The sequence below is a fragment of the Vipera berus genome, assembly GCF_964194415.1.
Source record: "Vipera berus genome assembly, chromosome: 14".
In the NCBI taxonomy this organism is placed as follows: Eukaryota; Metazoa; Chordata; class Lepidosauria; order Squamata; family Viperidae; genus Vipera; species Vipera berus.
Genome location: NC_138217.1, coordinates 8,028,505 through 8,052,631, shown reverse-complemented (window position 1 = coordinate 8,052,631; position 24,127 = coordinate 8,028,505). Strand labels below are relative to the sequence as shown.

Genomic DNA, 24,127 nt, shown 5'->3' with positions numbered 1-24,127 from the left:
TGTTGGTACTTTGTATGTATTTATGTTAAAGGGGAGTTAAAGCACATTATGAATTTGGTTAATTGTATATTATGCATAATTTTTATTTAGAATATGATTATTATAACTATAATCCTGTATTTAGCTCTGGGAAGTGGGGGAGGAAGTGGGGGGGTTGGGGTGGGGGGGATTTGGGGATATATTGTAAAATCTTGTTTTTGTAAAACTCTTTAATAAAAAAACCTACAAATTCTGGAGGCAAGCTATTCTACTGATTAATTGTTCTCACTATCAGGAAATTTCACCTTAGTTCTAGGCTGGATTTCTCTTTGATAAAAATAGTGTCTCGCTTAGCAACAGAAATTTTGGGCTGAGTTGCGCTTGTAAGTCAAGGATTACCTGTACTTATCTCTGTAGTTTGCCCTTGAGGAAACTGAGAAGCTGGGCTTGTGGTCTGCACATCTGCCAACGTGGAGAACCATCCAAAAGATCAGCAAGTATTTATAAATATGAGGTACCCACGCTGGTTTCCTAGCTATAGCCTTAATGGTTAACTAAAATCAGGCCTCTACTTTGCCTGCATTCCGGACTTGAGGTTGGAGTCCATCCAGTTCCTTGCATTCGACACCATCACGATATCTCTGGACAACTGCCTGACTTGCTCAACAAACTGAACATGTTCTACAAGAATCCACAAGGGAGGATTTGGGATCAGTCAGAGCCCTGACGTAGAAATCTGTCCTCTTTGACTACATTCTTCAACCCGTGGAGGAAAAGGTAAGGAATCCTGCTAAAGCTTCAGTACTCCAGATCCCAGGTTAATCAGTTAACAGGTAACATGATTTAAGGCCAGAAGGGTTGACCTATAGCTTAGAAGCATATCTTGCTGGAAATAGATCAACTTTGGCCCTGTGAACTAGCTGTGTAGATCCAGTTAGGAATTTCTAGATTGGCTTTGTAGCTGTCTGGGTGGGCAGGGTTGAGTTAAAGAAACAGGGGGAAAACGAACCGAACTGCTAAAAGTCCTGAAAAGCTGAGAGAGAGTGAACAGCAGAACATGCTTGAAATAAATATTTCCTTTCGGCTTCAGCAATTATTAAAACAGTGTTAATGTAGCAACAGCCCATTGATGGACTCACTTCTCTTTTTCTGAAACATTAACATCATGGCAATTTGGTAGGAACTGTTAGAGACTTTTGGTTATGGCACGGTGGCCTATTTTATTTTGTGCATTTGTGCATCCAATTTGTACTACCATCCATCTCACTATCTAAGCGATAGTGAGCAGATTTCAAGTACAAACCATAAGTTGGTACAGAAATAGGCCAAGTTAAAAAGACGGAGACAGCACTCTCAAGCCACCAACCGTTTACAATTAGCATCTTTGTCTGCATTGGTAGTTTGTTTATATTTATTTATTAAATTGGTTTGCTGCCCATCTTCCAGTGAGGTGACTCTGGATTCTTGATTGTTAATCCAGTATTAATCTTGGTGTGAGAATTCTAGATCAAGCCAAGTCAGAAAACCACCAGAGAATTTGTGGCAGACAAATCAGAAGCCGCTCGTCCAGATTGCACCCTAATGTAACTTCTGCACAGGCACCTTTCCCCAATCCATGTTGCTTTCTTTCTTGACCTGGTTTGGGATGATTTGACCTCGTTCACACAACCCACTGAACCGTAGGCTAGCTGGAACTGCACAAGGTGCATGCAATGGGGCCTCCGGTTGCCTCCTTGGGTGCCAGCCTGCATTTTCCCTGCAAGCATAGGGTGGCGCTCCTGGGGTCCAGGCAAGTTTGGGGAAGTTTTGGCAACTTTTAAGCAAACAAATAAATCCCAAGGAAGAGGAACAGAACAGGGCCGAGCATGCTTTTTGCAGCTGGGGCTGGGGATTGCAATACCCATCTCCCACAGCCAGGCGCGCTGACTTGTTCCCGCACCCCCCCCCAGTGCACCCCAAGAATCCACCCACTTCGATTTCATGGGCTCCTTTTGCAAAAGCGGGGTGGGGGGGGGAAGCAAATGTCCATCAGAGCAGACTGCGTTCTTTCTCCCTTCTGCGCCCCAACTTTTTGCCAGAGGGGAAAGAGGCTGCAGCCGGCAGAAATGCAACAGGTGCAGCCATCCCAGGCAAAGCTCGACCTGTTGAACGTTTGCCTGTGCAAGCCCAGGCGCTTTCTGCTAGCCCTCCTGAAAATGCAGAACCCCTCTACTCCCCCCCCACTCCCAAAAGCCTCGTGCCACTCCCTAGCCCACCTCGAAGCACCCCCACCCCAGTTTTGCTTTTGGGGGTGGGGACCCCTACCTGCTGAAAGAGCCCGCGCCGTGCAGCGGAGCCAGGGCTCAACCCGGAAGCGCCCTCGCCAGAGCGCCGCCATGTTGTACGGCAGCTTCGCTTCGCCCCAGGGCCCCCGAAGGGCAGGCAGTGCTTTGGAAAGCTGTCTAAAAAGGTGCCTGATGGCTCCTCCTGGCGCCTGCGAGATGGTCGTCTTCTCCTTTCCCGGGGAAAGATAAGACGAAGCCAGTAAAGAAGGAGAGCTCTGTCTCTCCTCCTCAGGGATGAAAAAGCCGAGCTCACGGACGAGGCAGGGCGAGGTGAGAGACAGGCACTTGAGTAGGCGCCAATCCCAGAGAGCGGCTTATTTCGACCTGCGAGGGTGGGGAGGGGGGAGAAGGGGGAGGAGTTTCTGCTGCCCGCGGAGGCGTGGCATTTACCCTACGGATCTCATTAGCTTGGGTACAGTATTCATATTTATTATATTTCCTATATATGCATGTCCGATGTAGTCAAAAGCGTAGCAATATGGGTACTAGATTCTGATGAATGCATTGTATTCTGATTCTTGCATTGTATTCTTTGTTGTTGTTGTTGGTTTAATTTTGGACGTTGCAAGCCTTGCGGGCTGTTTTTAAAGAAGTTTGGCCCTCCATCCCAAAAGTCTAATGCAGGGGGGTCTTCAAACTTGGCCTTTTTATGAGTTGTGGACTTCAACTCCCAGAATTCCTCAGCCAGGCACACTGGCTGAGGAATTCTGGGAGTTGAAGTCCACAACTCATAAAAGGGCCAAGTTTGAAGACTCATGGTCTAATGCAGGGGTCTTCAAACTTGGCCCTTTGATGACTTGTGGACTTCAACTCCCAGAATTCCTCAGCCAGTGTGCCTGCTGAGGAATTCTGGGAATTGAAGTTCACAAGTCATAAAAGGGCCAAGTTTGAAGACCCTTGGTCTAATGCATTAATCCGAAATGGAGGGGGGGGGGAAGAAAAAAAAAAGATTGCAGCTTCTTCTTCCTGCACGGCAGGCATCCAACCGGTGCAGTTCTCCTTGGCATGAATGCCCCCAAAGTGCATATGTTTTGGCACGAACGCACGGGGCTAGGGAGAAATCAAATTGGGCAGGAATCTTTGCCTAGCTCACCCTGTAAATAATCGCTATTTTTTTCCCCTCAAAGTTGCATGGCTTAATCGATATTTTTAAATTGCATGGGTTAAGACCTTCTGCCGATGATGCTTCAACCTCCCAACTTTGTGGTTTGGGATTTATTTAAAATATTCAACTGGGTTGAATATTCATCTCCTGAGAACTGAAAATAGATATTTTTTAATTTATTTTATTTTAATTTAATTTAATTTTTAATTTTAATTTTTAATTAATTATAATAGATATCCCTGCAAGTATGGATTTTCTCTTATCGATTGCTGTTCATGCCACAGAAAAAGGGATCTGTTGAAGGCCAGCCTATTTAAAATATAGGAGATTCGACAGATTTTCCTTGTTGTAAATATAGGTGGGGAAAGAGGCTATTTCCCCCCCAAATGTTTAGTGTATTTCTTAAATGTTTGCTTGACCAGTGTCCCAACCCCAAAATTGGGGGAAAAATGTAGCAAGGAAGATGAAGTATCATTCAAAAACGTTGTTTCAGCATTGTTATAAGAGACTGTAACAGTATGATGTTGTTTTTAAATATTGTGTTTCGTTTTGCATGCCTGTTGCTTGATAAAATCGGAAGTCTGGGGCCTGGCTGATAACTGTACCAGGAATAACCGAATAAAAATATTTGGCTGGTGGTACCAGAAGTAAATGGAAGCCTTGGGAAGAAGAGTTGATAGCTGTTGGGAACGTAATTCACTCCTAAATACAGTTAGTCCTTGGTTTGTTTAGACACCGTTTGAAGTAACAATGGCACTGTGAAAAGTGACTTATGATGATTTTTCACACTTATGACCGTTGCATCATCCCCGTGGTCACGTGATTTACACTTGGATGCTTGACAGCTGACTCACATTTATGACGGTCGCAGTGGTCCCTTCCTAGCTCTGTGATTGTGTGATCTAAATGTAGATCTGTCGGAACTATGGAAATCTTCTGAAACGCCCATTGTTTGCCGCCTGAGATTCTTGCTTTACTCTGCTTCGCCCTCAAGCCAGCTTAGCAAAGGTGAACTACCGTATGATCCCTGTTTACCAAAAAAAAAAAAATTGTAGAGGCTTTTGGCACCTCAGCATTTAAAACTCTCCAGAGGAGCCATAATTAGATGTTGGGCAGATGGCAAGTGCATCAATAAACTCCCCAGGGAAGAGATAATTGTGTACTCAGAATAGATCCTTTGTTCTTTTGGGGGAGGGGGTTAGGGTTAGAAATCAGACAGACCGTAGAAAGACTTGGTTTATCCAGAACACGGCCCACTATGGGATTTTTAGGGACACACACAAATAATGAGCTGCAAAAATTTGGCTGGTCTCTAGATGGCAGCACCAGGTCCAGTTTTCTATCCATGCTCGTTGCCCTCTAGTGTTGGCCTGGTGGGTTTGCAGCTCATTTGTGATAGTGCTAACGCGCTAATATCACTCTCTTGAGTGATAACACTCCTTCCTTAGTTTTGGAGAGTTCTGCGGGAATGTAGCAAGGAAATTTGGTATCTGCAGGTAAGCTGTTCCAAAGGAAGGGCGCCATCTTGGAAAAGGACTTGTTTGGGAGGTGCCTCCTGTGGGAAAACAGGAGGATCCCTTTGATGATTCCTGAAGCATGCAATCTATCAAAAATGCATGACACAAAATTCTGGTATGCCCTTTGCAGTTAGTAAATCCCGGACACTTTCTCCTTGCTTTCAAAGTCAGAGATCTTAATTGTGCCCGTTTCTTCGTGTGTGTACTGGGTGTTCCTGAGCTACGGAGGTGCAATGTGGTATAGAGCTTGGCATTCAGTGTTGTTAGACCCTCCAGTTTCGTGCTGCCTTTGTGAATCAGGCAAGGTTCCAGTCCCTATGGCTGTGCATTGAAAACTAGAAAAGTATTGCATGCCCATTTCCAGGTGTGTGGACGTCAGACCCCAGAATTCCACAATCTGCTGTACAAATGGGCAATAGGTATTTCTAGAAGTCCATTTAGATTGATAGAAAGTAGTCTAATTACTCATTCTATTCTATTCTATTCTATTCTATTCTATTCTATTCTATTCTATTCTATTCTATTCTATTCTATTCTATTCTATTCTATTCCATTCCTGTTATTCTATTCTATTCCATTCCTGTTATTCTATTCTATTCCGTTCCATTCTATTCTATCTTATTCTATTCTATTTTTCTCTATTCTATTCTGTTCTGTTCTATTCTACATTTCTCCTATCCTATCCTATCCTATCCTATCCTATCCTATCCTATCCTATCCTATTCCTGTTATTCTATTCTATTCTATTCTATTCTATTCTATTCTATTCTATTCTATTCTATTCTATTCTATTCTATTCTATTCTATTCTATTCTATTCTATTCTATTCTATTCTATTCTATTCTATTCTATTCCATTCCATTCCATTCCATTCCATTCCATTCCTGTTGTTCTGTTCCGTTCCGTTCCATTCCATTCCATTCCATTCCATTCCATTCCATTCCATTCCATTCTATTCTATTCTATTCTATTCTATTCTATTCTATTCTATTCTATTCTATTCTATTCTATTCTATTCTATTCTAATTCTATTCTGTTCTACATTTCTCTATTCTATTCTGTTCTGTTCTATTCTATTCTACATTTCTCTATTCTATTCTATTCTATTCTACATTTCTCTATTCTATTCTATTCTATTCTATTCTATTCTATTCTATTCTATTCTATTCTATTCTATTCTATTCTATCCTATTCTAATTCTATTCTACATTTCTCTATTCTATTCTGTTCTATTCTACATTTCTCTATTCTATTCTATTCTATTCTATTCTATTCTATTCTATTCTATTCTAATTCTATTCTGTTCTACATTTCTCTATTCTATTCTGTTCTTTTCTATTCTAATTCTATTCTATTCTACATTTCTCTATTCTATTCTATTCTATTCTATTCTACATTTCTCTATTCTATTCTATTCTATTCTATTCTATTCTATTCTATTCTATTCTAATTCTATTCTGTTCTACATTTCTCTATTCTATTCTGTTCTGTTCTATTCTAATTCTATTCTATTCTACATTTCTCTATTCTAATTCTATTCTAATTCTATTCTATTCTATTCTATTCTATTCTATTCTATTCTATTCTATTCTATTCTACATTTCTCTATTCTATTCTGTTCTATTGTACATTTCTCTATTCTATTCTGTTCTGTTCTGTTCCATTCTGTTCTATTCTTCTACCCTACCCTATTATTCTATTCTATTTCTATTTCTAATTCTATTCTCTGTCCTAGGTTGGTAAAATGAGGGCCCAGTTTGTTGCGGGGCAATAGGCTGATTCTGTAAGAGGGCTGTAAAGCAGTGTGAAGTGGTATATAAGTCTAAGTGCTATTGCTACTAGGCATGTTCGCCACCTTGAGTTAGCTAGCCTGCAATAAGATGGGATAATAATAATTTTTAAAAAACTTAATAAATAAACCTCAGAGCTGTAGTTTGAGTCAGCCCAGAGCTGTAGTTATAGCACACCTGACCGAGCACCGTAACCAAGGAACCAGTCCTCTGTCAGAAGACAAGGCAGCCAGCCGAGCAGGTGGTGCTGTTGAAGGTCACCCTAAGAAACCGCCAAGCCGAGGCGGGGAGGACGATTGGGAGCAGAGGAGGAGGAGGAGGAAGAGGAGGAGGAAGGGGCAAAGCTTGGCCCTCTCCCTGAACCCACCCACCCCCGCCTCCCAGGGATGTGATCCATCGTAACCAAAGACAAACCCGATCCTCGCTTACTCAACCAGGAAGGATTCGCCTCTCCACCAAGACCCAAATCCATCCTCTCTGGAAAGGTACCCGTTTCTGATCCCCCCCCCGCCCTCTCTTCTGAAGCTCTCAATCTGGGGAGTGTGGGGTGTGCGTGTGTCTGTTGCAGTTGAGTGTGCATGCAAGAGAGAGACCCCCTGTCTGTTCCCAATGGCTGACAGACCGGAGGAGGGGGGGGGGAGAAGAGAAAGCAAGCTTTTGTCTCTTTCTCCCTTCCTTCCCTGTTTATCAGGGGGGGAGAGAGAGAGAGAGAGAGAGAGAGAGAGAGAGAGAGAGAGAGAGAGAGAGAGAGAGAGAGAGAGAGAGAGTGAGAGAGAGAAATTGAGGAACTAGAGGGGGAGGCAGATTTCAGAACAGCCGATCTGAGAAAGGGAACGAGGGGTGTGTGTGTGTGTGTGTGTGTTGTTCAGAGGCAGGAATGCCACAAAAAATCTGTGTCTCCACACACTGTGGTCTTCTCCTCTCCTGAGCTGCATTCCGGTGTAGTAGAAACGGGAGGCGTTTTTTGCCCAAGAAAGAATGGAATGGAACAGGTCAATGTCGGGACTTCATCCTTTGTGGGGAGGGGGGGAACCCTCCTCTCTCTCTCTCTCTCTCTCTCCTTTTGAAAGACAAGGCAACAGCCTCTGCTGTCCTTAAACACCAGTTGAATGGCGCGGCCTCGATCCTTTGCAAGGGCTCCTTGGCATGGCTGAACGTTTCTGATCTTGGAATGCTTTTAAGCTCTCAAATTCTCTGTCCTAGAAGTCCTTCTTTCTGGACTTCCCATTCTGGAAATAACTTTCTGTGGGTTTGGGTCTGCTTAATTTGTTTGTTGAAAAGATGCTAGTTACATAAATTGCTTTATGTAAAGCATATCTACCTAATCTAAGCGAAAGCTTAGATTAGGTAGATATGCTTTAAACAGTTACTTTTTATTGCTTATTATGATCTTTTAGCAATAAACGACTGTTTTTTTATCCATCCCGGTGTTCAAAGAAGGAACGAAAGAAGGAAGGATGGATTTGCTTGAACAGGAAAGACAGGAAGGGTTATTTGCAGGAAGAGAGAAAAATGGGAGGGAGGGAGGGAGGGAGGGAGGAAGGAAGGAAGGAAGGAAGGAAGGAAGGAAGGAAGGAAGGAAGGAAAACAAGCAGGCTTATTTGCAGGTGAATTAATGTGCTCACCAGAATAGTAAAGCCTAACCAAAGTTCATGGGGCTTTTTATATGGCTCCAAATATTTAGAATATTTGCAGGGGAGGTGGTGAAAAGCAGGACTCTTCCAGGTATAGTTCTAGAGAGTGGACTTGGTTCGTTAAGTTTTTAATTCTTGCAACATCAGCAAACAAACTTGACACCTGATCCTGTGGTTTGCTCCGTGTTTTTATTTGTAATCAGAATTCAAGTAGAAGATTAGGGAGGTGAAACAGAGAGGCCTACTCATAAGGTAGTTTCACTGGATCTGTTGAGATTTGTTTCCTTAATGTCTCCTTTTTCCTGGTGTGCAGTTTTTAGCGTAAAAAAAACACCATGCATCTATGTTTCATTTCAAGACATGGAGAAACCTGCTCATAATTTCTGGAAAATCAGAGGAAAATGACTTATGTTTTCCCTGGGACAGATAAGGTTAAGATTCAAGTGGATTTCTGAGGATCTTTTTATCCCCCAGCTTCTTGGTTTAGTTTACAATCCTGGCATTACTTAGACGTTTCCTTTGATCCGACTTGGATTCTTTGAAGTTTGGCTGGCCGGGGAATTCTGGGTGTTGAAATCCATCCATCTTAAAATTTCCAGGGTTGAGAAACACCGACTTAACCCGTCCGTATGGATTGCACAGAAAATATTGAATACCAGAAATGTGTTTTGGTGTGGACAACGCATTCGGGGTTCAAGGAGAGGATTGATTGATTGACTCATTTTTGGTGACTTTGGGAGGTGATATGAAAAAAGGGAGGGAGAGGGAGAAGGAAAGAAAGAGAGAAAGAAAGAAAGAAAGAAAGAAAGAAAGAAAGAAAGAGAAAGAAAGAAAGAAAGAAAGAAAGAAAGAAAGAAAGAAAGAAAGAGGAAAGAAAGCAGTGGGAAAAAAGAGAAAGGTGGAAGAGGGAGAGGGAAAGAGAGGGAAGAAAGAGAGAGGGAGAGAGAGAAAGGGAGAGATAGCGTGAAAGAGAGAAGGGGAAAAGGGAAAGAGAGAAAGAGAGGGAAAGAGAGAAAGGGGAAGAGAGAGAGAGGGAAATAGGGAAAGAGAAAGAGAGGGAAAGAGAGAGGGGGGAAAGAGAAAGGGAAGAAGAAGGGAGAGGGAAAGAGATAGCGTGAAAGAGAAGGGGAAAAGAGGGAAAGAGAAAGAGAGAGGAGAAAGAGAGAAAGGGGGGAAGAGGGAGAGGGAAAGAGAAAGAGAGAGAAGAAAGAGAGGGAGAGAGAGAGAAAGAGAGAAAGGGAAAGAGATAGCGTGAAAGAGAGAAGGGGAAAAGGGAAAGAGAGAAAGAGAGGGAAAGAGAGAAAGGGGAAGAGAGAGAGAGGGAAATAGGGAGAAAGAGAGGGGAAGAGAGAGGGGGGAAAGAGACAAAGGGAAGAAGAAGGGAAAGGAGAGAGGGAAAGAGATAGAGTGAAAGAGAGAAGGGGAAAAGAGGGAAAGAGAAAGAGAGGAGAAGGGGGAAGAGAGAGGGAAATAGGGAGAGAGAAAGAGAAGGAAAGAGAGGGGAGAAAGAGAGAAAGGGAAGAAGAAGGGAGAGGAGAGAGGGAAAGAGATAGCGTGAAAGAGAGAAGGAAAAGAGGGAAAGAGAGGGAAAGAGAGAGAAAGGGAGAGAGAGAGACGAATTCCATTTTAATTTGTGCACATTTGCAGATATTGACCTCCTGATAAGTCTTTAGCAAAGGCAACACTCGACAGAAAAAACACCGCCACCAAATTAATCTCACAAACCTTTCTCCCTTTCAAAACGAAGCCGGAAGTCCCGGTTGTGAACTTTGTGAAGGATGTCAGAATTTGCTGAGATAGCAGAGCCGATCTGTTTAGTCAGAGAGAAAAAAAACCAAAACAAAACAAAAAACTTTTCCGAAAGACTGGAAACCTTATATGGACTTTTTTGCTGGAAGAAAAAAGACGAAGAAGGAGAAAAAAAAAAAGAAGAGATACGCTGATTGATCGATTGGAAGATTTTAAAAAGAGGTGGATTAAGGGAAGGGCTGAAGACGGCGTGAGATGGTAATTGTCTGTTGGAGAAAAAGTCAGAAATCGTATTTCATAAGTTTAGCTTCTTTCCTTTTTTTTTTTACTTCTGGCATATTTGTCTCTTTTCCAAAAAAGAGAGAAAAAACAAATCAAGATTGCACTTGGTTGCACAGTTTGCCTAATGGCAAGCAATGATAGCTTGAGTGACATCAAGGGTCTAGTCCTCATGTTCTTGTTCCGTGATTACAGGTAGCCCTCGACTTACAGCAGTTCATTGAGTGACCGTTACAAGTTATAATGGCAAAGACAAAAGGAGAATCAGAATATTATCCAAGCTGGAATTTATTTTATATTATAAATGGTTAGAAGAGAGAAACAAAGACTAGGATCTGACTGTGTATTAGCGTGTTATGAACCCAGTTCGCATGTTGTTTGAAAAACTTAACATATGTATGTAGAGATTAAAAAATAACAATATTTTTTTTTTTAAAAAAAAAGAAGTAGTAGTTATAACGGCACTGGGAAAAAGTAACTTAGATGGAGAGTTAAAGTCCGATAGAACTTAATGTTTTATTTTTGTTGTTAGCATATTTTAGTTTATGTTTGTCTTATTATACCCTGTATTCAGCTCTGGGAAGTCGGGGAGGGGGCAGGGGAGGGGAGGGGAGGGTTTGGGAGAGGGGAGGGGGGGAAGGGAGTTTATTGTATTTAAAAATTGTAAAACTTTTGAATAAAAAAGAAAAAAAAAGAAAAAAGTAACTTAGCACTGTTTTTCACACGACCGTTGAAGCGTCCCCACGGTCACGGGATCAAAATCCAGAGGCTTGGCAACTGACTCATAGTTATGACGGTTGCAGTGTCCTGGGGTCACGTGATCCCCTTGGACGACCTCCTGACCTGCAAAGCCAACGGGGAAGCCAGGCTCCCTTGTGTTCCGAACTGAACAACTGCATGGATTCACTTAACAACTTGTAGCAAGAATGGTTGTAAAATGGGGCAAAGATGACTTAATATCCTAAGAAGGTATGTTAATTTCTTCTTCTTCTTCTTCTTCTTCTTCTTCTTCTTCTTCTTCTTCTTCTTCTTCTTCTTCTTCTTCTTCTTCTTCTTCTTCTTCTTCTTCTTCTTCTCCTCCTCCTCCTCCTCCTCCTCCTCCTCCTCCTGTTGTTGTTGTTGTTGTTGTTGTTGTTGTTGTTGTTGTTGTTCTTCTTCTTCTTCTTCTTCTTCTTCTTCTTCTTCTTCTTCTTCTTCTTCTTCTTCTTCTCCTCCTCCTCCTCCTCCTCCTCCTCCTCCTCTCTTCCTCCTCCACCTCCTTTTCCCTCTTCTCCTTGTCCTCCTCTTTCTTCTTCCTCCTCTTCTCCTTCTCCCTCTTCTCCTCCTCCTCTTCTCCTTCTCCCTCTCCTCCTCCTCCTCCTCCTCCTCCTCCTCCTCCTCCTCCTGTATCTTCTGAACATCCTTTTACTACCTTGCTGATACAAAACCCTCCGGATCACAAAGCATTTCTCTCTTTTTTGACAATTTCAGCCCTGGGGGCAGCAGTCTTTCCTTGTTTGCACAAAGCCCGCTTCGTGGCAAAGCCTATCTCGGCACGAAGCCCGTCACCCTGGTGCAGACTCGGGCACCCAGCTCTGCCTTCCCAGCGGAGAAGGCAGATCTGCTCTCTAACCGTGATGCCAGCAGCAGCTGCTAAGAGCTTCAGCCAAAAACAACAACAGAGTAATCTTGGTTAGGGGAAAACAGCGGGGCTGGTACACCAGGGAACGAGATCAGGCTAGAGGCCTTTAGCAACTCCGAGGGGGGAACTCCAAAACCAGACAGAGCTAAGTCATGGGAACAAACGAATACATACCGTCCTTGACTTACGCCCGTTTGCCTAGCGACCGAAGTTGCGACACTGGAAAAAAAGGGGCTTATCACCATTTTTCACCCTTACAGCCATTGCAGTATCCTCATAGTCACGGGATCAAAATTCGGACGCATAACAACTTAACTCCCTAGTTACGACGGTCGCAGCACCCAGGTTCACGCGATGCCCCTTTTGCGACTTTAGGACAAGCAAGAGTCCATGGGGAGGCCAGATTCCTTTCGCAACCTGGTTACTACTAACTGAGCAGCTCCAGCGATTCCCTTAACAGCCAGAGCAAGGAGGGTCGTAAAACGGGGCAAAACCCATTTAACAACTGTCTCGCTTAATGACAGAAAAAACACCCCTCGTTGGGCTCAAGTGTGCTTGTAAGTAGAGGATCGCCTGTATAGATTTCAAAATGAGGACCCAGATTGTTGGGGGCAATTAAGCTGACTTTGTAATAATGCCGCTTGGGGTGTGTGTGAAAGCCCTAACAAGCAGGCATATACATAGAATGAAGGCTACTGCTAAGCTTGTAAGCCGCCCTGAGTCTTCGGAGAAGGGCGGGATATAAATAGAATTAAAAAAAAAGAAAGGAAGTTTATTGATAAGGCTGAACTTGAATGACAACTCCATCAAATGTCTAGAAACGCTGGCAGGGCCTGAGTCATTCTTTGATAGCAATCCGCTTGATAAGTAAGGAATTATATTTACCTGGAGCCACCTGACGCATGCAATATTTTAATCTTTAACTGACCTGACCCAGCATTTTAATTCTTGCAGGCTTCTCAAAGTGTGGTGTAACTCTATAGATAATATTTTTTTATTAAAAAAAAACACTATTCTTAGTCTTTTTTACTTAGTTGCTTATGAATGGCTGTAGAGGAGATTCTGATGCTCTTCTAGACATTGGTGGGTGATGGGGAAGGTAGTGGCCTAGGAGCACAGAGATCTGAGTTCTAGTCCTCCCCCTCCCCAACTGTTGAATTCTAGTCCCCTCCCCACCATCTGCAGAAGCTCCTGGATTCTCTCCCAGAGACAGTGTGGGGTAGTAGAGAAGGTGTTGGATCAGAACTGGGGAGATCCAGATTCTAACAGAGAATGTAGGTAGCTCAGGGCTGAACTGTGGGGTCCTTGGTGCTCTCTGATCTTGGTTGTTTTCTGGCAGATGTTTCATTACCCTTGTAGGTAACATCATCAGTGCTAGAAGGGAGACGTGTTTGCAGAGTGAAGGAGGAGAGGAGAAGGAGGAGGACTATGGGATCCTTGGTGCTGTTTGAGCTTGGCTGCTTTCTGGCAGATGTTTCATTACCTAACTGGGCAACATCATCAGTGCTAGAAGAAGTCATGTTTGCAGAATGAAGAAGAGGAGGAGGAGGAGGACTATGGGGTCCTTGGTGCTGTTTAAGCTTGGCTGCTTTCTGGCAGATGTTTCATTACCTAACTGGGTAACATCATCAGTGCTAGAAGAAGTCATGTTTGCAGAATGAAGAAGAGGAGAAGGAGGAGGAGTATGGGATCCTTGGTGCTGTTTAAGCTTGGCTGCTTTCTGGCAGATGTTTCATTACCTAACTGGGTAACATCATCAGTGCTAGAAGAAGTCATGTTTGCAGAATGAAGAAGAGGAGAAGGAGGAGGAGTATGGGATCCTTGGTGCTGTTTAAGCTTGGCTGCTTTCTGGCAGATGTTTCATTACCTAACTGGGTAACATCATCCGTGCTAGAAAAGAGTGGGGCTTGCCTCTGCTTATACCCCAATACAATACCCCAATCAACTCAACCAACCAACTCAAGTAAACAACAGCTTAATCAAGAAACCACCAAGAAGAATGACAGGGCAATGTAAATAGAACAGCAAACCCCACTGCCTTCTAGCGCTGATGATGTTACCTAGTTTGGTGATGAAATGTCTGCAAGAAAACAACCAAGGGCCCTCGTTGCAGTCTCTTCTGGTGGAGAAAAGGAAGTAGCCTCCAGAAATGGAAGCAACTCGGATGACGTGGTCCTTGCTGCTTCTGCAATGTGGTCTGGGAAACTCAACATCTGAGGACCTGAATAAAGAGATGGGTGAACAAATGCCCATTGTGTTGCAAGGCCATGTCTCCATAGCAACTTTAATTATATTCTGAATTAAAAAAGTTCTCTGCATAATAGCATGAATTTTAATGAGAAGGGGTAGAACTGTGCTGGCTGCTGAATCTTTCTCCACCCTGCATCTAGTCAGACATTGTCTTACACCAAGCAACCAAGAGGAGCAGAAATATATTCAATTTCCGCCATGCAGGATTTCCTGCTGTCTGCAACCTTGCTTTTAAAATGTGATTAGTTTAGATTTTAAGAATTTGGGGGTATAAATTTGGGCAAACAACCGGCCCACAGAGATTTGCAAAGTTGCAGCTATCTCAAGGACTAAAAGCATGTCCTGTTCTTCTGTTAGCCTTCTCCTGCTTTTCTTTTTTTTTAAAAAAAAATTCTTTGGGGTTTAATTCACATGCTTGCAGCCCAGCAAAAAGTTGCCAAGACACCAAATGTCTAGAAAAACTGGCAGGGCCTGAGTATAAAGGTCATTCTTTGATAGCGGTCTGCTTGATAAGTAAGGAGGAATGATATGTACCCGGAGCAACCTGACGCATGCAATATTTTAATCTTTAACTGACCTGACTCAGCATTTAAATTCTTGCAGGCTTCCCAAAGTATGGTGTAACTCTAGATTAAAAAAAACAACACCTTTCTTAGTCTTTTTTACTTAGTTGCTTACTTATGAACTGCTGTAGAGGAGGTTAGACATTGGTGGGTGATGGGGAAGGGAGTGGACTGGGAGCATAGATAGATAGATAGATAGATAGATAGATAGATAGATAGATAGATAGATAGATAGATAGATAGATAGATAGACTTCTGGAGGCAAGTCGTTCCACTGGTTAATTGTTCTAATCTCCTTTTCCTTATGAATCTCCCTACAGTTTAGGATATGAAAAGATAGATAGATAGATAGATAGATAGATAGATAGATAGATAGATAGATAGATAGATAGATAGGTAGGTAGGTAGGTAGGTAGGTAGGTAGGTAGACAGACAGACAGACAGACAGACAGACAGACAGACAGACAGACAGATAGATAGAAGATGGAAAGATGGAAGGATGGATAGATAGATGATAGATAGGTGATAAGATAGATATGGATGGGTGGATAGATGATAGATAGATGATAGATAGATAGATAGATAGATAGATAGATAGATAGATAGATAGGCAGGCAGGCAGACATACACACACACTAGAGCCTTTTCTGTCTTCTCCACTGAGCTTAGCGAGGGGACAAATTCTCTTCTGAATTGAACAGTACGATTTCATCCTGTAGTACATTACATTGTCACTGAATGTCCACTGTTTCTATTTTTAGAGTACCTGCCGATGCAAAACGTGTACAAACGTGTACACACAAACAGGTGCTGTCAAACCGTAAGCAGAAGACATTTCAAGCAAAAGGAAGCTTTTGGGAGGATTTAAGATCTCCCTGAATTCATTCCTGTCTTGCAGAGGCTCTTCCTTAAAAGCCCTACCGCGGAGGCTTTTCCATCTCTCTGCCACCTTAACGGATTCTCTGATTTCATCTCTCTCTCTCACTCTCTCCTTCCAGATGTTGGAAAATTGGATTTTGACCATCCTCGTTTCGCTAGGCGTTGGCTCCGTTCTGGTCCTGGTGGCCACGATTTTGCTGGTCAAGCATAACGTCCACGCCAAAATCTTCTGGAACGAGCTGGTTTTGGAGAAGATCACCAACTTCGTCATGGATCAGAGCAAAGAGCAGAGGATTTTAAATTCGGTCTCGTACAACGCCGTCAAAGGGGATCCGGAGAGCGTGTTGAAGTGCATCGATAAGTACTGTGGCCAGTATGAATGGGCCATGAACGTGGGGGACGAGAAAGGTAACTAACATTTCATCTTCTTTTAAGAGTTTTTTTTAAAAAGATGTCAGAACAGATAGAGTATTCCTAGCTAAGAGCCTCTGTTTTAGATTAGCCGGCTATTTAACAAGTGGCCTTCTCTTTTGAGCTGGTTAAAAGGAGAAACGGAAATACGTAGATCGGGGGTCAAAGAAACAGAGAGGTGAAAAGCAGATCAAAGCAAGCAAATATGTAGTCTTCCACTTTCGACAATTCAGCCCGAAATTTCTGCTTCCAAACGAGACATTTGTTAAGTGAATTTTGCCCCGTTTTATCATCCCCCCCCCTTTTTTGTGTGTGCCAGAGTTGTTCAGCGAATCACTGCACTTGTTAAGTTAGAAACACGGTTGGTAAGTGAATCTGGCTTATCAAATTGACTTTGCTCGTCGGAAGGTCGTCAAGTTGATCGCGTGACCCCCGGGGATACGGCAATTGTCATAAATGTGGCTCAGTGGCCGAGCCCCGTGTGGCCCTGGGGATGCTGAAGCAGTTGCAAGTGTGCAAAACGCTCACAAGTCACTTTTTTTTTTTAGTGAAGTTGTAACTTCGAACAGTCCGTAAATGTTAAGTCAAGGACTACCTGGTAAATGTAAAGGTAAAGGTTCCCCCGCACATGCGTGCTAGTCGTTTCCGACTCTAGGGGCCGGTGCTCATCTCCGTTTCAAAGCCGAAGAGCCAGCGCTTGTCCGAGGACGTCTCCGTGGTCATGTGGCCGGCATGACTAGACGCCAAAGGCGCACGGAACGCTGTTACCTTCCCACCGGAGTGGTCCCTATTTTTCTACTTGCATTTTTACGTGCTTTCGAACTGCTAGGTTGGCAGAAGCTGGGACGAGTAACAGGCGCTCACTCTGCTACGCGGCACTCGGGATTCGACCCGCCAAACTGCCAACCTTCTGATCGACAAGCTCAGCGTCCTAACCCACTGAGCCACCGCGTCCCTTCGACTACCTGGTACTTGTGAATATTTTGAAATTTTCATTAGCTTCCCCCCTGTCTTTTTCTCGATTTCATATTCCCCGTTCTCTTGTTCGCAGTGCTTGTGATTTATTTTGGAGGCAAACACACAGCCTGTCGCGCATTTTCAGGGGAGCTGTATCTGATATGAACAGGAAAGACAACGGATAGCGCTTGGGGTTTGTGTTTTGCACTAAAAAGGAATTAAATCGGCAAAGCGGTATAGGAGGAAATCTCTTCTGTTTCATTTTCCAAATTGAGAATTATCTGGACCTGGGCTTCTTTTGAGTCCAAACATTTATGATCTAGCACCAAGCACAATTGTGGATAGACATGCTGGCTGGGGAATTCTGGGAGTTGAATTCCCCACATATGAAAATGGGAAACACTGGTCTGGATGCTATCAAAGTACTACGAGGCTCCTGATTTTTTGACACCCTGGGCCAGTTTTTCTGAAACTTAGCATCTTTTTAAGACGTGTGGGCTTGCAACTTCCAAAGCTTCCCATCCAGTATGTTGGGAGTTGAAGTCCATGAATGCTAGATGAGGAATTCTGGGAGTTGCAAGTCCACGCATCTCAGTGTGGCCAAGTTGGAGAACACGGCTCTTCCCTACAGTAGGAAAAGAAATGTCACATGTCGAGATGTAGCAAATCCTGAAATCCATCTTAAATCTTCAGAGAAAGCAAAGTCCATTTGCTCATTTATTATAATGGCAAATTGTTCTTCCCTTGTATGGAAAGAATGGAATGGAAGTAGACTAGAATGGAATGGAAATAGAAGAGAGGAGAGGAGAGGAGAGGAGAGAATAGTTGGAAGGGACCTTGGAGGTCTTCTAGTCCAACCCCCTGCTCAGGATGGAAACCCTATATACCATTTCAGACAAATGGTTGCCCAATTTCTTTTTAAAATCTTCCGGTATTGGAGCATTCACAACTTCTGGAGGCAAGTCGTTCCACTGGTTAATTGTTCTAATCTCCTTTTCCTTATGAATCTCCCTACAGTTTAGGATATGAAAAGGCTCCCACAGAATCGACAGAACACTTAATGGCTTAATTTAATGAAAACCAATCGTTTCCGCCCCCCCCCATATTTCTTTTTTGTCCTCCGTAGGGTTAATTCTAGACAAAGCTGTCGAGGAAGCCGAACCGACTGTAGCTCTGGAGATGGGAACCTACTGTGGTTATTCGGCCATCAGGATCGCTCGCCTCTTGAAACCCAATGCTCGCCTCCTCACCATCGAATTCAACCCCGAGTTTGCCGCCATCGCGAAAGAAATCATTGAAATTGCAGGACTCAGCGATAAGGTCTGGATGACGCTTGTGTCGTGTTCTTCCCGGCAAGAGAGAAGAGAAGGATTTCATTGTTTAATGTGCCCAATTATTATTATTATTATTATTTTCCCTCCTTGCTTCTTGGTTTAGTTAGCAACTGATTCAAATGCAGAAGTGGACCAAAAACGGCAGTCGTTCTAGAGGAGCCCAGTACTTATAAATCACAAGCCACAAGGCCAACGTTTGGAACACTCCATAATAAAACCATCACTGTGTTCTTACTATATTCTCTTGTTCAGTTCTGCTGCAAAACAATAACTCTGGAAATCATTTTGTGTTTATAAAGGAGGATATTTGTAGCTGAGGGTTGAAATGAGGGGTACTTGTGGTTCTCTGAGCTGGGTGGTTTTCTTGCAGACATTTCATGAGCCAACTAGGTAACATCATCAGTGTGAGAAGGGTTTGCCCTCTGTTTACATACAAGTATAGAGGAAAAGAAGAATATTCGCAGCTGAGGGTTGAAATGAGAGGTCCTTGATGCTCTCTGAGCTGGGTATCTCTTGCAGGTGTTTCGTGACCTAACTAGGTAACCTCGTCAGTGCTAGAAAGAAGAGACCAAATCCCATTTCTTCCTAGCACTGATGATGCTACCTAGTTGGGTCATGAAATATGTGGAAGAAAATCACCAAGCTCAGAGAACACCAATGGCCCTACTGCCCACCTTTTCCTCTTCCTCTCCACTCCTTTCTAACACTCATGATGTTGGGTCGTGAAATGTCTGCAAGAAAACCACCAAGCTCAGGGACTCCTCATTTTGTATTGGCCTTTTTCTCTCCAGGAGAGCAGTCCTCATCGTTAGGCTACTTTAATTTCCCAAGAATGCTGCCTGGGCATTGGGAATCATTGTGGGAATAGCAGCCAGGTTTAATTTCCCACCATATCAAGAAGGAAAAGAATGAGACAGAAAAACTGAGACAGATCCCAGTCCAAGGATCTTTGCTCAAATCTGTGCTCAAATCAGTTCATTGCTCCTGCTTGCAGATAACCATCATTGAAGGCCATTCGCAGGATGTTATCCCTCAGCTGAAGAAGAAATACGAGGTGGAAACCCTGGATTTTGTCTTTCTCGACCACTGGAAGGAGAGATATGCCCCAGACACTATTCTCCTTGAAGTAAGTTATTTTTACGTTTGGAAAAATCTTAAGGGTTTGGACATATTTTTCCTCTCCCCACCCCCACCCCCATGAACACGTTTTGCATTTTTTGCAGCCTTATTAGGGATTCTGAGAAGTTGTTGTTTTCCCCTTCTTGAGCAGAAGTGTTATTCAGAGGCCCAAGGAGACGCCGAGTTGGAGGCGATTTGGGTTTTGCTTCTAAAAAAACCAAAAAGTCTGGTTGCCTTTTGGGGGGGGGGCGGGGGGAAAGCACTTTGGGGACATTTTTCAGAGAGGTCTAAATTTCCCCCCCCTTCTTTCCTCTTTCCAGGAATGTGGCCTCTTGCGCAAGGGCTCCATCCTTCTAGCCGACAACATTATCTACCCAGGAGCTCCAGAGTTCATTAAATACATTCGGAGTAACAACCGCTACGAATGTACTAGCTACCCTACCTTTTTGGAATATATGAAGGTGGAGGATGCCATGGAGAAAGCCGTCTATATGGGATAAAGGGGGAGAGGCAGGAAAGGAGAACTAACTAGCCTTTCTATCTGTCCATGCAAGCCTAGGCAATTTAGTACTTTCGCTTTCACTTTTGCCAATTTGAGCCTTCTGCAAGTTTCAGAGCTGGTTGTAGATGGAATTTAGGTATCCTCAGCCGGGACAACTCAAGTTCCCCTTCTTTATACCAGATTTTCTCAAATTTCAGCAACTTTTAAGATGGGTGGACTTCCCCACCCAGCATACTGGGAGTTGAAGTCTACGAAAGCTGGCTGGGAAATTCTGAGAGTTGAGGACCACCCATCTCAAAAGTTGCTGATGTTGAAGAACACTGCCTTTGGCAATCCCTTTCGTTATGGTTCCATCCTAGTTTTAGTTCTTTCTTTCTTTCTTTCTTTCTTTCTTTCTTTCTTTCTTTCTTTCTTTCTTTCTTTCTTTCTTTCTTTCTTTCTTTTTTCTTTCTTTCTTTCTTTCTTTCTTTTTCTTTTCTCTTTCTTTCTCTTTCTTTCTTTCTTTCTTTCTTTCTTTCTTTCTTTCTTTCTTTCTTTCTTTCTTTCTTTCTTTCTTTCTTTCTTTCTTTCTTTCTTTCTTTCTTTCTTTCTTTCTTTCTTTCTTTCTTTCTTTCCTCACTGCTACCCCAAAACTACACATCAGCTGGCTTGATCACTAAGGGTAAAGGTCTATTTTTGTGTTCTGCAAGGATCAATTAATTCCCCCCCCTCCCAGAAATACAGAGTTTGGGGGCCAGGGGACAGACAAATTATCTCCTTTCCAAGAATTGGGGAATATTTTTTTTGGGTAAAATATGGGACAAAAGAAAAAGTCACCTTCAACTTTGCCGTGTTCTTCGAATGCTACTAGGACAATATATAGAAAGACTAAAGTGATATCTTCATTAAAAAAAAATCCATGGCAACAGTGATGGTCTGCTTATTAAGTCCAACACTGCAGCCAAGGCTAAAATCCACATCCTATCTCTTGGTCACGTAATAAATGTGCTTCTTTTGTACAGTGGGACTTCATTTTCCCCCATGAAAAGGAAATGGGAAAAAGCACACACCCAGATAAGCAGGGATTAACACCAGACAAACAATCCAGCAGAAAGCAATATCCTATTCAAGGAAGTACCAAGGAGAAAACTATGTGCTAACCAACGTACTATAAACAGAATAAACCCCACATGTTATCTGATGATGCTATCTAGTCAGGTAATGAAATGTCTGCAAGCAGGCGGCCAAGCTCAGAGAGCACCAAGGACCATACTGCAATTCAGCCTGTGCATTCTAGGTGTTGTAGTCCTACTTATCCGGAGGGTCCTGGTTATAGAGATTCAGCTATGATTGCTCAGTAATAGAGTTATTATATCCACCTCAAAGTGGCATACATTCTCCACGACTGACTTTTCAGATTTATACATAAAATAGGCAGCTTCCTCCACCACCACTTCCAGGAACTACTTGCAGCCCTGAGAAAGCATCGCTCTTTAAATTGATGCATTTCCATTTCATCCTTAGTTTCTCTAAATTATTGCAAACCTGTGTACGTCTTTGCCCTCTTTTGTTCATTTCCAATTTCCTTGCATTCAACTCTCCCTCCCCACAAAAGTTTAGAGAGGCAGAATGTAACAGACAATTTAAAAAAAAACAGCAAAACGACTCAAGTGGTAAAGAACGAACCACAAATGCAACTTAAGACTCAAATATTTTCCAAGACAAATCTTTATCGATCCCGAAGTAACTTTCCTTGAAGAAAGTTGCCAACACGTAACATTTAAATCTTCTCCCAACCTCAGCAAGAACGTGCATTTTTTCCCGTTAATTCAGTCCCTAAATAATCCTGGCAATCCTAATGAAGACCAATTAGCTAAATGAGAAATATTGGCAGATCCTGGCAATTAAGTCAGTTTGCTAACACTTAAAAAGGAATTAGGGGCACCCTCAGTTTATTTAGGAGACATTTAATTTGGTTTAATAAAGTCCAGCAGAGGAAAGCCAGGATTTATTCACAGTGGCTCCTAAACACGAGGAAAAATGTCAAACTCGGGACTCCATTTTTGATAAGTCAGAATAGAAATGGCACATTCCCTATGAAATAAAATTTGAGTCCCAGCTAAACCTTGCAGCTTGCTTGTGGCAAATACCTTGATTAGGGGGTGAGGTGTTAGATTGGTTTCCCACAATGATCTTATGTTGGCATGGTGAACACATTCCTGTCATCATTCCACCCTCCAAGTGTTGTTTTTTTTTTAAAAAAAATATCTTGCCGGGAACTTGCATTCCACAAGATAACCCCCAAATTGTGAACATCCAAATGCTATTTGCAAATAGTAGTTCAATTGTCTGGCAGGAACTTCCTGCAGCAGGCTTTTAAAATCCACAAGAATCAGCTCCTAAATTTCAAGCCCCAGATTTGTCTCTCTTTAAAAAACCTCTTGGGAGAAGGAAAAACACTTTTCCGTATATATATTTTTTTCTTTTGCACACTCACCTTATAAAACAGAGCCAGCCACCTGCTTAAAGCCAAGAATTCATCACCACCATTTCTGATCATTATCAATCATCTTAAGACGGTTTCAAGGAAGGGAAGCAATTCAGCCCCCACCATACTTGAATTATCCTCAGAAGTGAGATGAAAGGAACCGGAGGAAGGCCAGGAAAGAAGCAAAGAGTGGTCAAAAGCAACGGGACAAAATGGCAGCTTCTGCCAAAGCTTAACCCCCATGAGTTTGAAAATCAGTTTCAGGCCGACTCAGAACAAATCACGTTTCCAAACAAATTTCCTTCCTGGTTTTAAAATTCTTTGTATCATCCTAGTCCTTTTTGTAACAAACTTCAGGGTAGTCCTGGAATAAATATCATCCAGTACAGTACAGAGGGGAAACTGGAGATCAGAATCTGCTTGTTCATAGTAAGAGAGATGAGAGGGAAGATCTCGAGAGACTAGATCAAGAGACACCACCTAACGAACTGCCAGATAAGAGATTGTATGGCCCATAGCTGTATAATGGAAGGAACAAGAAGTCCCAGAGAGAATCCTCCCTAATTTTGGGGCTTGTATAGGAAGGGGGAAGAGCTGTAATTTCAGACCTGCAAGATTCTGCTAATCTAGCTTTACAATAAATTTAATTTATCTGTCTGGGTTTCCTGCCTGATCTACTTAGTAACGTTGATAGAGGGATTCCCACAAATTATACTTCAACCAAGTGGCGAACTGGATTCAGCCGGATATCCGAACCAACCACAACCTAATATCCGATGAATCGTTCGTTACGTCTCCATCCTCCCATCATGATAAGCTCCAAACCAAGAGAGAATGAGAGCCATAAAAGGGAAAATTAAAAGGGGAAAAAAGAGAAACGCTTAATTTCCTCCCCTTACTAGTGGCTTCATGGTCGTATTAGCACACTTGGAAAGAAAGGAGAAGGTGGTGGTGGTTTTTTTAATGCATATTTTAGAGAAAGTTGTAAATGATTATGTTAAAAGTAAAGGAATATAAAACAGATTTATTTGACTAAGGCTAAAATATGTACGTTGCTGTTTCTGGTAAATCTTAATGGACTTTTGCTGATTAGGATTTAAAGATTGGGAGCTTTTAAGAATTTGTTTATTGACAAGAGATTTGTAAAGAAGATATCCTTTGTTATTGTATCAAGAAAGGTGATAAGTTATTGAAATTGGTTGTATTTGTCTTGATGAAGGGTGAAGTCATTGGTATGCTTTTTCTTAAGTCTAATCCACCCATCCATTCGTTGCTCCATCAGTCATTCTACCATCCACCCACCCACCCATCTCTCTCTCTCTCTCTCTCTCTCTCTAGTTGACAGAGGCACATTGCCCATGTCTCTCTCTCTCCCTCTCATCTCTCTCTCTCTCTCTCTCTCTCTCTCTCTCTCTCTATATATATATATATATATATATATATATATATATATATATATATATATATATATACCATCTATTTTTTTGCACTTTTTAAATGCATCTGTTTCCTTTTTACATTTTTATTAGCTCCTATTAGTTTATCTTTGTATTTGTAAACTATTAATAAAATTTATTATTTAACAACTAAAAGGAAGGAGAAAGTATTTCCCTCCCCTCCATCAAAGACCCACGCTGAATGCCACAA

The 24,127-nt window shown here is 42.5% G+C and overlaps 2 protein-coding genes across 5 annotated transcripts in view; one reads left to right on the top strand and one right to left on the bottom strand.

Annotated features, from left to right (window-relative positions):
• The window catches only part of TXNRD2 (thioredoxin reductase 2), a 32,629-nt gene extending 30,252 nt beyond the window's left edge, over window positions 1–2,377 (bottom strand). Inside the window, exon 1 of the mRNA XM_081339349.1 lies at window positions 2,284–2,377. Coding sequence (XP_081195475.1) covers window positions 2,284–2,356 — 73 coding nt within the window. The 5' untranslated portion in view covers window positions 2,357–2,377. The remainder of the gene's footprint in view (window positions 1–2,283) is intronic.
• On the top strand, window positions 685–23,694 carry COMT (catechol-O-methyltransferase). Of its 4 annotated transcripts, none has more exons than XM_081339354.1 (5): window positions 685–756; window positions 15,810–16,098; window positions 18,185–18,378; window positions 19,387–19,518; window positions 19,832–23,694. In XM_081339354.1, the coding sequence occupies exons 2-5, from the start codon at window positions 15,810–15,812 to the stop codon at window positions 20,009–20,011; spliced, it is 795 nt and encodes a 264-aa protein (XP_081195480.1). In that variant the 5' UTR covers window positions 685–756; the 3' UTR covers window positions 20,012–23,694. The 4 variants fall into 4 exon arrangements, with proteins under 4 accessions (XP_081195480.1, XP_081195479.1, XP_081195478.1 ...); XM_081339353.1 differs by lacking the exon at window positions 685–756 and adding an exon at window positions 2,684–2,715; XM_081339352.1 differs by lacking the exon at window positions 685–756 and adding an exon at window positions 6,877–7,200.
• The last annotated feature ends 433 nt before the right edge of the window (window positions 23,695–24,127 follow it).

Coding starts and splice junctions, on each gene's coding strand:
- COMT (XM_081339351.1), top strand. Junction 16,099..18,184: donor GAACGTGGGGGACGAGAAAG/GTAACTAACATT, acceptor TGTCCTCCGTAG/GGTTAATTCTAGACAAAGCT. Junction 19,519..19,831: donor CAGACACTATTCTCCTTGAA/GTAAGTTATTTT, acceptor TCCTCTTTCCAG/GAATGTGGCCTCTTGCGCAA.